This window comes from Lonchura striata, chromosome 3 (genome assembly GCF_046129695.1).
Source record: "Lonchura striata isolate bLonStr1 chromosome 3, bLonStr1.mat, whole genome shotgun sequence".
NCBI classification, from domain to species: Eukaryota; Metazoa; Chordata; class Aves; order Passeriformes; family Estrildidae; genus Lonchura; species Lonchura striata.
This window is the reverse complement of record NC_134605.1, coordinates 56,545,690-56,560,393: the sequence shown is the minus strand read 5'-3', so window position 1 is coordinate 56,560,393 and position 14,704 is coordinate 56,545,690. Positions and strand designations below refer to the sequence as shown.

General features: G+C 37.8%; 1 protein-coding gene across 22 annotated transcripts in view; it reads right to left on the bottom strand.

The window, feature by feature from the left end:
* Nucleotides 1-14,704, bottom strand: part of SYNE1 (spectrin repeat containing nuclear envelope protein 1) — a 290,658-nt gene that overhangs the window by 37,860 nt on the left and 238,094 nt on the right. For 19 of the 22 annotated variants that reach the window (XM_077782169.1, XM_077782171.1, XM_077782168.1 and 16 more), the window contains 7 exons: nt 11,381-11,475; nt 10,179-10,413; nt 9,273-9,467; nt 6,645-6,770; nt 5,747-5,902; nt 3,658-3,816; nt 3,020-3,186 (listed from right to left, as the gene is read on the bottom strand). In XM_077782169.1, coding sequence (XP_077638295.1) covers nt 3,020-3,186; nt 3,658-3,816; nt 5,747-5,902; nt 6,645-6,770; nt 9,273-9,467; nt 10,179-10,413; nt 11,381-11,475 — 1,133 coding nt within the window. Of the gene's footprint in view, nt 1-418; nt 593-3,019; nt 3,187-3,657; nt 3,817-5,746; nt 5,903-6,644; nt 6,771-9,272; nt 9,468-10,178; nt 10,414-11,380; nt 11,476-14,704 lie in introns of those variants that run through there. The other 3 variants (XM_021540599.2, XM_077782190.1, XM_077782187.1) reach the window with 3 other exon arrangements.

The following is a 14,704-nucleotide window of genomic DNA, read 5'->3' as shown; positions in this document are numbered from 1 at the left end:
TAGGTCTGAAATACTCTTCACAGCTTCTTCCCTTCTCTGCCTTTTGCTTGTAGTCATGCCCCCTTGATGACACAAACAAGCAGACAGATACAGTCTGTTTATTCTCATGTGTACATGCTCTTGTATTTGAAAACACCAGTAAAACCACACCACAGTTTCTCTCAGACAGCTAAGAGACTTTACTAGTTCTAAGTCTCCATCACTATGACAAAAACAAAATTATTCCAGAATCCAAAAGTATTAGCTGTAAAACAAAGTATGCTGTAATCACTGTCAACTGTTTTTCAAGTGAGCAGAAAACAGTAATTTCTAGCTATAGTACTGATTTCTACATAGCAATATTTCAGTTAGTTTCCCAGCAAGCCAAGACTTCAGAAAGAATAGCATGAATCAAAAGCAAACAAAAATAGCTGCCTGCCTTGTGATATCACAGTTACAGTCTGGGAGGTCTGAATCCACACTGTTGTCCTCCGCCATCCTCACAGCATGCAAGTCTTCCACCACAACCATTAAATTTTCCAGTATTAAAAAGAAGAACTTCCACTCCCAAGCCTGCAAGCACTGTTCTTTTGGAGGGGGGAAGAAAGGGGAGTACTGTACAGAAAATGTTTCATGCCAAACAAATGTTAACAGCCGTTGCTTGATAACATGACACTGGATGGTGACAAGTGGTCATGTTTCTAAATAAAACCTGCATTCATCAACATGTGCCAGATTTGATCTCCAGGAATGTGGACTGGGAGTGGTAGGGGAAAGGATGAAAACACATACAAAACCTTCTTTGCAAAGCCTGAGCAGTTGCAGCAATAGTACCATTTCCTGGCTGTAAACAATGGCAACTTTTTTAATGAGACTGACATATCAGAAAAATTCATCTGGAAGGATTACATGGTTTTAGAAGGGAAAAAATGTGAGTCTCTGGTGCAGAGACAATTCTGCAGCTGTCACTTCTGTAGTTACAGACCTTCTCTGAATGGAGGGGCAATTAAGAGTAATGAGTAAGGGAACAGAATGTGACAAACAAATATGCTCTTACAGGTGACTGGAGAAGTTTCACCACACAGTATAAAACTGACAGGTAAAATTCAGACTGGACATGTATTACCATAAAATATTACTTAAACACTTTCACACAGCACTTTCTATTAGTTCACAGATGTAGGAAAAGTTGCTCCAGGGAAGAGATTACTGAGCATTGCAGAAAAGTCTGCAGGCTCTAATAATTTATTTATACTGTCAGGCATCCGGAAAGTGAAAAGATGTATTTTTTTCTTAGTACCAGGAAAACTAATATACCTTTACTAGCTGAATGAAGTCAAAATTATATGATACACTCTAAATTCCAAAATATTATAACAGAAACACATGCCAACAAAAATATATTGTAAAGGGCCTCCAGAGCATTCTAAAAATTATCTTGGGGATGTCAATCCTTTTGTCCACTTGTAATTAGACATCAATACAAGTATTTTGTGCATACATTAATCAACAGTTTGGGTTTTAATGATTTCCAACCTAATATATAGCTGAATGACCAAAATTTTACACTGGAATCCAAAGAGTTATATGTTTAATTGCATACAATAATGCTGAGCATGCCAGTTGAGAAGGCTAAGTTGAAATGATCTGGAAATAAAAGTAAATAATAATTTACATCCATTAGTTTAGAACTATGATTTGACACTTCATCATATCAGAATGAGAGGGTTTAAGTGTATAATAGTGCATCTTATGTCTCCCCACCTGAGAATGATACAAAATCCTAAATCCTCACCTCTCCTTGTATTGGGGACTAATCTGCAATACTGAATAGACAAGACAGATAATTTTAAGATGTGTTCTGCAGTTTCTGAGTGCAATCTCTTTTTGCTAGAAACTTCCTGAAGGTATTATTTGAACATTTCTCTGAGTAATCATTTCAAAAGAATAACATAAAAATATATCAAATATACTTTAAATTCAACAATTGGTGATGTATCCCATCCACTGAAACCAAGTAGGCTCCTCAATTGTAATGCAACACTTCCTGATTAATTGTTCTGTATGAAATATATGGTGTTCATTACTTTAAAATGAACTACTATTAAAGGAGTAGGAGCCACTGGAATGCTTCTGCTTACATAAAATTCACTGCTCCTGTGCAACCAGATTTCAGAGCAAGAATGTACCATATGAAAAAAGAACAGAAAAAAGGCTATGAAAGTAAACAAACCTTTTGCTGCTAAGAAGTTTACACTATTACTAATGCATACGTCTTTGCATCAAAGAAATGTGAATTATAAAGTATAAGAGCTATTTGTGCAATTCATGAAATGAAAAAATTGTGAGAAAATTATTGTTGGTAATGGAAGGAAGCCTGTAGCACAGCTAAGCAGAAAGTGTTGAAACAAATACATAATTTTCTTTACATATCAACAACAATCCTGTATTTTTTTAAGTTCTGAAAATTCCTGTTATACTTTTGACTTTGAATAAAAAGAGTCTTTAAGACCAGTGTGCACACATCTAACTGAAGTTACTCTTCTCCATCCATGGAGAAAAATGATCTTAAGAAAACTTAAGACTTAGTTTTGAACCTGCTCTTCTTGAAATACAAAACCACTGTTTTGATTCCACTGTCAAGAAATTTTTAGAAAAACTACATTTGTATCCAGTTTTAAGCACCATGTAAAGTAAGGTGTGACTAGAGCAAGGCTCACTAAATCTGAGTGCAACTGATTCTATATTGTAGAAACATAGAACTGTTAAGTTTAGAAAAAAGAGCTTTAAGATCAAGCCCCATCTATCACCATCACCATATTATTATAATGAAGCTTTTAAATTACTCTTCTTGAAGAAATGTTGTCCTGTACCATAAAGTAAACAGACAAGTAATTTTCACAGAAATGTGTTGATGGTTAAGAATAAGTTTATTTCAGAATTTATAATAAAAAGGCAGAAAATAAAGGATTTTAAATGCATGATGTCTAGCAAATTAAACTGTCCCACTTAAAACTTAGAAACAAAACAACTGTCTTACCTGGCTGCAATAAGATCTAGAAGGTGCTGCCACCTGTCATTGATCTTGCTAAGTTTGTACTCAATCTCTGATGCCTTACTCTCATGACTGGCTTTAGCAAGTCTCTCTCCCATTTGCTGAAGCTGGATTTTATTCTTCTGGGCTGCAGCAATTTCCTCTTGATAATCCTAGAGAGTAAAGAGCAATCAGAAGACAGAGTACTTATTCTAAATACATATTGCTCTACACAACAAAAGGAATGGTGCAAAAATACAAACGAATGTTGTTTTTTCAGTTGTTGGTGCAGTGGAGTGACAACCTCTTACATATTTGATGCATAAACAAAAACAACTAACAGAAGAATGAAAAAAACCTACCCAACATAACCCAAACCACAATGCCTTCTATAAATATGCTATAGTTTAGCTCATTACAGGCAATCCTGACTGGACACTTAGTAAAACATTCAGATGCTTCTGACTTTGCATTCACTTAATTTTCTGGTATTCTGGGAGGTCCTATCTCAAGAAAGACAGGAAAATGCTGCATAGTGAGAGACCACAAACACCAGAACACATCAGAGTAAAGTCAAACCTTAATTTCAGCTAATCCACAAACAATTAAACAGCTAAAGAAGAGTATATAAGAGCACACCACACCTTTTTAAGTTTCTCAATCATTTCTTCTATGAGGATGTCACCATTTTGAGACACCTTACTTTCCATTTGTGTCAGCCATTCACAGAGCTCCTTGGTCTTCTCACTGAAGACAGCCCACTCATTCAGTCTCTCACTAACTTGCTGTCGACGCAAGGAGACCTGAAACCATTTGCAAAGAGTAAATGAAACTAAAATAGCAAACACATTTAAGACATGCTTACAATACTTGGTGCCTTTAGCCTTGAAGAATTGTGAATTCCTCTAGCCTTGAAAAAGTGTTGCAGCCACTTACTTGCCATTGAAACAAACTGGAGTGTACAGCAAAAATTTCTGTGACTGCCTGTAAGTTCAGGGGTAAGCGCTGATCTCAGATTTCCTGTTAGCTACATCCTATGCACAGAGACAGGCACCCAAGCGTTAAGCTCACTAGATTGTCACTATCTTGTTTCACAACGTCTCTAACCCAAAGTTTTCATTAGAGGACAAAAATTGTATTTTCTTACAAAACTTGCTCACTTATGAAGTTTTATAAAATATTAGTTTATTTTTAGTCTCAGTGATTAAATTAAAAAGAAAAATGCTTCACCAAAGCATAAAAAAATAAATACAAATATAGTAAAGTCCAAAAATCTGTGCCATTTGTGCATAAGCACATGAATACAAAGCTAAATCCAAAATACACTTTATTTTGCAAAAGTAATTTTTTACTTGAGTCTCGATACACTAATATCCTTGATGACTATTTCCTGTGTATAGGCATGACACCTTGAGAGATTCCAAAGCACTGAGGTGTGCCCTGACAGGAGAGATTAGACATGACACATCAAACAAGCAAATGCTGCAGATAACAGTGAAGGAGGGAAAACATTGCTGCAATTAAAAAATAGCTGTAACTCTGATACCATCTGCAGTGGCAGACCAAGATGGACACTGAAATCAAAATAGCAGAATACACTAAGCAGCAAAATCATCTCTCCAGCTTCAAGCATTGGTACAACTATTTACTTCCTCCCCACTGTGATCTGGGTTATTTCTGACTTTGTATTGTAATTTCAGCTGAAAAGACAAAGCTCTTTCACAAATTAAAGTGACATGCTTTTTAAGTACTGTGTTGACTTGAACAGGGGCATACACGTTATCTTGCACTTCCTTTTTGTGGTTCTAAACTTGATGAAATAAGCAGCAGATGAACAAAGTGTTGCACTAGGTTACATCCTGAAACACTCAGCAAGCTCAAAACTAAGATAAAGCTTCTTTACTTGGCCCCTTCTTTTACCATAAACATGGTAACAGACTGAATCATAATTTAGATGAATCTACACTTGCTTATTCAAATGCAACTAACTCATAACAAGTTCTGTGCAGGTAACTGTGAAGCATTTTTCCTACTTTGGGGATGTTTTTGAAGCCTTCACAGGTACTTTGCATAAGGTAAATATTTCAAGTTAGCCCCAGCAATTCTGGACTGCAATCTCTACTGAACCACAGAAATTACATCAGGATAATCTGAAAAGCTGGGTAAGGAAGACTCCACTACCTGGAGTGCAAATCAGAGGCCAAAAGCACACTATGCATGATGCACCTGAAAAAATTAAACAATACTCCTCAGCTCCATTTTGCAGGCAAGCAAGTCAACCTCAGACTAAAAGAAATGCAGACACTGAGGCCTGAAGTAGGAGAAGGTATCAGCAGAACTGAAGCTACAACAGGGCAATGCTGAGTGGGGAGAGGACAACCTTTCTGAGCACAGGTTTTCCATGAAAGCAAAGTGTAACTGTATTATTTCTGTGTTTTTTTCCCAGCCAGCCACGTCAAGTCCCACAGGTCACAGTGTGACCCTTTGGTTGATTTTTCAAGTCTTTTTAAATATGACCTCACAAACATTACAAAGTTCAAGAGATCTAGAAGCACTAGCAGTAATTAAAGGAATATTTCAATGGATGATTCCCCTGACTCAGAAGGAATTCACTTTTGAATATAGGTGTATCTACATGAATCCTTTCTAAAAGCTGCCACTTGGATTCAATTTTTCTCCCAACAATTTTGTAGCCTGCATACTGCTCCCATCAGAGCTCAGTGCTGTACTTGCCTGGTGGCACAGCTCTTCCCACTGCCTGTGCAGGAGCTCTATTCGCTCACTCAGGATTGAGATATCGTCTGCGCTGATGTACACAGACAGGGTCTCCTTCAGCAAGGAGAGGTGTGCAAGGTCATCTGTCCAGCCTTCAACGGCATTCTCTAACTCCTTAATAGAAAAACACATGGAAAAAGGACCAGTTTGCTAACAAGTAAAAATTTGAGTACATTCATGAAACAGACAAGCAGTGTTACCCACTGATTTAAGTCACAACTGAGCAGACCCACCAAGTCAAGCACACTGCTTCAGCCCCATCTCAAAGAAAAAGAAAATATCAACCCCAAATGTACCAATATTTTCAGAGTTATGAGGGTATTAACTCCCCAGTAGAGAATGAAACATCAACCTTGTAACAAGAAGTTGCAAACTAAGATACTACTCAACTCTCTGAAGTTCAAAGGTATCTGGGAAGTTCAAGTACTGGTTTGGACTTCTCTGTACTGAAAATATTTTCAAGCTTGCAATCCACTTTTAAAATGCAAATAATAGCCTAGAAGTATTGTCTAAAGTCCCCCATAGTCACTTCACCTGAAAAAAAATCACTTAACCAGAAGTACCATGAATTTAAATTTGAGTTTAGAATTTCTGTAATAAAAACACACCAATATAAAATCCTTCTACAGTATTTTTTCAGACCTTGTTCTGGTATCACTTTGATCAGATCTGTATTTACTCTGAAAGATTTGTATTATGGTGAGATCACTCTGGTATGGTGTCCATATGGACCATTTCTTGTCATGGGGATGGCTAACTGGTTTGCATCATCAGTAATGTGAACCCACTTAACAGAAGAAGTCAGTGCACAAAGGCAGACAAAGATGAGACAACAATCAACAGAGAAATGCTTTACCTTACAACGAATCTGCTCTGCATGCAACTCATCATGGTGATCTGGCAATGGCTGAGAAAGCTTTTTCTTGAATGATCTTAACTTCTCCAGGGAGTCTCCTATGCCCTTTTCACATTTTTCCCAGTCCTGAAAGCAGAATGTTTATTAGACTTAAGTTCTGATCTGCATTATACTTATGTCAGTCAATTTGCCTAAAAATAACATGCCCTCTAAATAATACAAAAAGTCTCAGAGTTTGAGTCATGTGTTGAAATGTGTAGAATTTTTTTATGTGTAGGTCTCTGTTAGTAGAAATACACAAAGTTTCCTGTTATTAAAATTCTGTCTAGATCCAACTCCATCCTTTCAGCAAAGTCTCTCCCTGGAAAATGTGATCTTCCACTTCCTTTCTTGAATGCCTGTATTAAACACACCATTGTTCTTTTACAAGAGTTTCATTCAGGTACATTAATCTCTGTGAAAAAAAAAAAGTGGTTGGGGAAACTGTAAATTCAGTGCAGATTGAAGTACCTTCTTTAAATCAGTATCTTCAGTAACAGTATCTTCTTTAAATTAGGATTTTACCAGCTACACCTCCTTTAGTGTTTGTATACTTTCCAAAATTTTTAATGCATTCAATGCAAACAAACTCTATCAAGTAGTATAGTTTTACCTGCCTCACCTGCTTCTTAAAGCCTTTTATTAAGACAAAGAGATCCCTAATAAGCTCTCAGCCCGCAAAGAATACCAGTTGTGTGATGCCAGAAAACACAGAACCTCTATTGAAACTTGCATTGTATTGAAACTAAGTCTTCTGTTTCAAGATATTTTTCTCCTTCTACCACTGCCTTTGTATTTCTCTCCTTCCTTTTTTCCCAGTCTATGCCAGTATTTCATGATCATCTTGATGAAGAATTAGCCAGATCAAATAATATAACCTTGCGTGAAAATAGCCTGTGATGTTCTTAACACTCTTCTCATGCTCCAGCATGGGGTCCCTCCCATGGGAGAGAATCCTCCATGAACTTTTCCATGAGCTCTTCCTATGGGCTGCAGTTCTTCACAAACTATTCTGGAGAGAGTTCCTTCCATGGATTCGTCCAAAACCCTCAGGATCAGGCTCCAACAAGGGTGTGTGTTGGAACTCAAAATGTCTCTCAGACATTTTTAGAGGTTCCAGGCCTTGGTCAGAAGCATTTTAGACCCTGACAGGCAGCTGCAAACAGCTCTGATTTTTAGTTTGAGCCATGGAATGAGTTACCAACTTTGGAGGTGGAACAAGCAGTCACAAAAGGTTAGATAGCATAGTAAAAGTAGTTACAAAACAGAGGGGAAATTTTTTTAGTATTGTACAGGGGGGTTTTTACTTTGTACATGGGGGTCAGAAGTTCTAAGATGGAGGAAAGTGGGCTGATCCTGTTCCTCCTTCTTCTTCCTTGCCTCCATGCTCTTGGTGATGTTGGCACTCACAGATTGGTTTAGAGTAGAAAAGCACTTTGTAATATAGGTAGTAGGTACTGGGGGAAAACTATAAACATGTAATATGTAATATATAATATAAAAGATAGCAGCAGCCCTGGGCGGGGGGAGAGAAGAGGAAGACAGCAGACAGAGAGGATGTCAGGGTGTGTGTGTGCCTCTACCCAGGCTGCTGACCAAGCAGCTGCAGCCCGCAAAGACAATCTTTTAGATAACTAACAATAAACTGCCTTGAGACCGAACAGCAAGAGCCTGCTCAGTTTTTCTTTGGAAGCACGGGTTGGAGGAGGAATTTCACCACCACATGGGACCCCAGAGCAAGCCTGGGGTTCCCACAGGTGTGGTACAGTGAGAGGTCCTGCCAGCAAAATTACCCTAGTGTGGGCTTTCCATGAGGTCACAGATTCCTTTTGGCATGCATCTGCTCTGGTGTGGGTACTCCATGGGCTGTGGGTGGATCTCTACTTCCCTATGGACCTCCTTGGGCTGTGGATGAACTTCTGCTCCACCATAGAGCTCCATGTCTCTACCATGAGCTGCAGGATAATCTCTGATCTGGCTCCTGGAGTGCCTCCTCCCCTCCTTCACTGACCCTGATGTCTGCAAAGTTGCTGCTGTCCCATTGTCTCGCTCCTCTCTCTGTATGCTCCTGCACAGTAATTTTTTATTTTTCCATCTTCTTAACTGTATTATCCCAGAGGCACTACCACCATCACTGCTGGGCTCTTGGCTAGAAGTGGGTCCATCATGGACCCAGCTGGCAGTAGCTCCATCAGACACACAAGAAGCTCCTGGCAGCTTCTCACAGAAGTCATCCCTGCAGCTTCCACCTAGAAAAACTTTGTCACTTAAACACAATACAAATATGTGTAAAAATTTGTGCAAAATAATATTAATTTTTGCTCTATTTTGAAAATAGGAGTATTATGGATATACTTTATTGGCAATATTCTGGAAATGTCAATTACAATATATCAACTGACATGCAAGCCTGTTATGAAGTATTACCACTTCCAGTTTCAGAGGGGGTGAAGGGAAATTGTTAGTTCATGTACTGTAAATGAAGTTCCTGTATTTGTGCTTGTCCATTGAGAGAGCTTTCCTCCACCAGGGCTCACAGTGAGAAACCACAAATGTGCTGAAGAAGTACAGAAGAAATTGCACACTTACTTTTAGCAGCAAAGCAAGCTGCTTCTTTTGTTGCTCCAGCTGAGTGCTAACTATCTTCCAGCGCTCCTGGATTTCAGTAAGCTCTGACTGCAGGACTGCCTCAGCTCCACTGTCAGCAGAGAGCAGCAGTTGCTTCCCAGCCTCCACAGTGAGGATGTAACTCCCTTGCTGCCTTAAGAGAACTTTCTCTTTGAGCTGAAAATATGAATAGTTTTCTGTCAGCTTTGTCCTTTTAATTACAGTTAGCACTTAATTACAATTCAGTATTTCACTATTAAGTCCATATTTTAGTTGGTTGCATATCCTGTCTTATGCATGAACTATGACCCAAACACTTTACCCTAACATTTTCACAATCATTTACCGTAGCAAGCCTTTAGCAAATTTCTCCAAGAAGATGAAGACATGAAAGACTTCTTTCTCTCTATTAATGTCAGTATCTCAACTGCTCTTAAAGAGAAAGATTTCCTCTAGAACCTGTTATGCTTATAAGAGTTATTATTATTATATCCATCTTCCAGATAAAAAGCTTGAAGACACCAAGCTGCTTACTAGATAGCGTTAGCCTCTCATGAAGATGGACACTCAAGGAATCCTTGTTATCTAGCATACATTCCTCAAGCAGGTCATCACTGTCTTTTCAAGACCATTTCAGTGTAATACTGGCTGAAAACAAAAACAGAAGCATGTGTGCCTTGAGAGAAAGAGCCCACTAAGTTCTCTTTCATGTTCTTTATGAACTCCGCCTTTGCTTCCATCACACTTCTGATGCTACACCAGTTCCAAAAAAGAACTGGCAGAACAGACAGGCTGAATCTAAGACATTTTAAAGACATTTTAAATGGTGAAGACTGTAAAAAAGGCAGGGAATTTTTTTTTTTTTTTCTTCAAACACACTGCACATACCTGCACTTCATCCAGCAGCACTCTTACTTGCTGCAGTGGGATAGGAGCACTGCCCAGCTCGGTCACTGGCTGACAGGACATCTCCAGCAGCCACTTGCGCAGCTTCTCTGCCATCTCCCTGTAGCGCTGCCACTGCTGAATCCGGCTGTCAATGATCCCCCTCATCTGCTGTGCTCGGCGAATTACTCCTTGCCACTGATTACTCAGAAGAGTCAGATTCAGATTAAATTCATCCCTATTATAAATAGATAAATAGTAAAAAAAGACACAGTAAACTTCATACTTGAATATATTTGCTTAATGAAATACATTGAAGCAAAAAGAAAGGAGTCTGTCAGCCCATTGTAAAACAGTAAGATAAAAGCACTGAAGTCTCATGAAGGCTGACTGAGGATAAGAACTTCACACTTCATGTATGGGAGAGTTAAAGGGATCCAATTATTGAGACTTTAAAAACCCCAAACCCTAATTGCACAAATCTCTTCTACCTTTTTCCCAGAAATGCACAAAGAAAACCCATAGCTTTTGCCAGTTTGGGTTAGTCAAATTCACAGTAAATCATAGAGATTTCACAATTCACCCCCAGATTTACTACTGAGTTCAAAGCAGGCGTAAGATACACATAGTATCAATAAAATTCTCACATTCCAAAAACCAGTTCATCTTTGTACCTTGATAACCTTAGCAAAGTCAATTCATATGCACAATTGTGAAGCCACTGGTGTTCCACTGATTTTCATTCATTTGATCACAAGCGTTTAAAATTAAATCCTAGGCAACAATGAATTACTATTCCTATTACTATTAAATGGCAGTAGGGAATCCTGGTGGAGGCAAATCCCCAGGTGGCACAAATCAAATGTAGTGTCACTGAAAGCTCCGTTGGTAAAAGTGACATTTTGAAAATACATGAGAATAGATATATATGTAACACACTTGATATTCCAAGACAAATCTTTGTCAGAGAAGCAGCCTCAGATGGTTGTTGTATTCCCAAATGCATTCACATGTCCCATAGCATTCTAAAGAACAATGTCTTAAGATCTGGCTAATTAACAGCTTAACCACAGCAACAGGAACTTCCACTTCAGAAGAGCTCGATCTGAACACTGCCATCTGCTACCTTCTCTGTTTGGAAGTCTCCCACTAATCTAAGTATAACTTCACATAACCAGCAGCAGCAACAATACAGCAATGTCTACCTGCAATCCACCTGTCCTTGTTCTAGGAGGTGCTGCCCATCAGAGATAATTGAATGCAAAATCTGCTGGCGGCTGAACATCTCTGCCTGGAATAGCTGTTGTACAGGAGACAAGGAGGTTAAAACAAGATCTTACTTTTTAATTCTGTCTGTATGCACTGATAAAAATGAATTTTCATGTATTTAATCACATTTCAGATTAATTCAATGGGAGTTTTTTCATTACCTTAATAGAAACATATTGAAAACTCTCATTTTAGATTTACTTCCTGCTTCTAGAAATCATTGTTAGTTCCTCAAGACCAATATTATAAAGCTAAATTATATCAACAGGAGATAGGTTTTATGTTTCTAAGTACAGTTGTGTGACCGACATTATAATCTACAACAAAATCCAGATAGGGTATTTTTTGTTTGGATTAAAAGGGCTCTTTTTATTTTTTGACATGTTTAAGAATTTTATAATATTTTGCTTTGTTGTATAGACCATGTGTTATGATAGTGTTATATAAACTTTTAATACACTTCTACATTGCCAATACGGCCTTAAAATAAACAGACAGCTATGTACAGGAGCTAGAAATAAATTTTCCACTTCTTCCAAGTTTTCATATTTATTTTCCAATTTTCTCCACAAATAATAACATCATAATAAACTTTCACAATACTTTTAAAGCCTTCTTATTACTTAAGACAAAAAATTTCCTAATTACTACTTAAGAAAACACAACTCAAGTGAATATACTACTTAAATTTATTTTTAGAAACATCTTTCCTTTTAGTAATGGAACATGTCTCTATGTAAGGCTCTTCAGGAATATTTTTATGTTAATGAAGGTACACTCAGGCATCACTGGACCGACTATGTTCAAAAGGTTTACAGAGAGTTTCAAAGAAAAATTATACTGGTATGAAGCTTGAGGTTTTTATTTTCTTCAGTTAGTGATGGTATTTGTAGTTTATAGAAGTTCACTCTTGCCTGAACAAAGAGCCACTATTCTCCACTCCTCTTATATGGCATCCCACCAGCTTAAATTGTGATTGCACCAATCCCTGCATCTGCACCTGCCAGCAGAACACCCACTGGCACCTGCGCATTTAAATCCCTCAAGCACACTATGTGTAGTTTAGGTCTTCTAATTTTTCAAAATGAGATTTTGCTTCTCTGAATAACTGAGTTAACTCTGAGGTGCTACTGAGGTCATACATTTTCTCATAGAAAGGAATAGTGTTGTCTGATTTCTTTATAGATTATTTGAGACTGTTCTTTGAATGCCCTGACACTTATCATTGACTGAACCTGAATCAGAGGGAAACTGAATGCTATTATTATTTCATTAATGAAGCCACAGTAGTGTGGCACTGAGAATTTCAGAAAGCTGAGCAAAAAGGCAAAAATTTTACTTTCTGTCACATCTATTTCCATCAAGTTAGGGGACATGAAGCACAGGAGGCAACAGCATCTACCAGCATTGTTAAGAGATTGAGACTAAACAGAACACAACTGGCTGCAATTAATTAAACAAGTCCCCCACCCAAAAACCCCAGCCTTTCACACCCTTCCCTCCCTCCACACCCCCAAAAAATCTGAAAAGAAAACAAAATTAAAAACCAGCAAAACCAATTCCTTCAAAAGGGAAAATTTTAACACTTTTTTAGGAGGTGAAATAAAAACTTATCAAGCATTAGAACTCTGCTTAGAGTGGATGTACTCAAGCCCTACACAAAAGTAGAGATATTTTGATCTCCATACACTTTCTTTCCATATTTACACTCTGTACATAAGAAGAATACTCTGTTACCTGGGACTAGTTGTCACCCAAATTTATTCTCATATGTAAATCACCATGAATCACAGAAACAGGTGTTCAAATGATGGGGAAAGGAGGGCAAGTGTTGAAATGCACAACACCAGCATACTGGGGACTGAGTTGGCAAGGAACTTCCTTCCCCTTCCCCTGCTAGCACTTTCTCAAGTGTGTGTCTCAGTGCACCCCCAGTGCACACAAGCCCCACGTACTGGAGAACTGTGCAAGTGTGATTATGATATTGTCCTGGCAGACTTATGCAGATGTCACTGTTAGCACATGATGTCTGAAAAAGCTATCACCTCCACCTTGTGAACTCCACCAGGAAGATATTTCTAAAAAAGGCCACTGAGGTGGCTGGGGTCTTTTTTGGGTAAAAAACAGCAAAAGCTATGAGTCACTGGAAAGGCAATAATAAAGCTAGACACATTTAAATATCTATTCTAGGAATTCAGGTGGAAACAGAATATTTTCTCATTATTTTCAAAAATACAAAGCAAAGCAATGTGAAAATGCATCTCAAGAAGTTGATATTTGACCCTTTCAGCCAAAAGTAGTGGGAAAACAATTCTTAGTGACTATCAGGAAGCACTGAAAAGGACATTTTGTAATAAATACATTTTTATTATAAAAAATGCCAAAAATAAGGTTAAAGAAAGTAAAAGCAAGTTACTTTTTAAAGGATTAACTGCAGTATTAAAAAAAAAAATATATTAATTATCTCAATTCTGAGAGGATTTACAATTGCAAAAAAAGGGCTTAAGTAGAATGCCCAAGTAATGTTCATCTGCACAGATCAAAGTTTTAGGAAAGAATTAAGCTGAAATCTCAAGACAAATGAATGCAAGAAGATTGCCCTAAGTACCTTCAGATAATTATAGCTATGACTGGACACAACAAAAGTAGGAAATTATCCACTTAGAAATTATTTCTGGACATTCAAATCTCAAAGACCTGAGATGTTTAAACTTACAGAGACTGTCCAGCTAATGCTAGCAGCAATGAAAGGAAATGAAATGGATGACATTTGTGAAAGCAAAGGCAGTTAGATGCTAAGGCAAAAATATGCTAAAAATGGTTGTGAATTACTTTTTGATGTCAGACACTCATTCAAGTATTATGCTATAAGATATAAGGCAGTAGAGGGGAAAGGACATAACTCTTCCTGTAATCCAGCCTGAATCTAGGAGAAGGTCAACTGAAAAAGTTGTGGGAACTGAAACTACTGGGGCCACATGGGAGCTCTGATATGAAAACTTACTTCTTTTACTTGATCTTTAACAGAAATCTTGGCAGTAACAATATGGGTGGAGAAAAAATGTGCACCACTTGACTTCACAGAAGAATCATAAACTCTGAATCTAGCACTAGTAAAAACTCTGAATCAGTTTTTCCCTCCAGCAAAATCTGTGCTAGCTCCTGATTTTTTATAGACCAATAACTCTAGCATGCAGCAAAGAACATATCAGTTTGTTCTCCAAGGAAATGTTATCAAATGGAGGCCCCATGGTGAATTG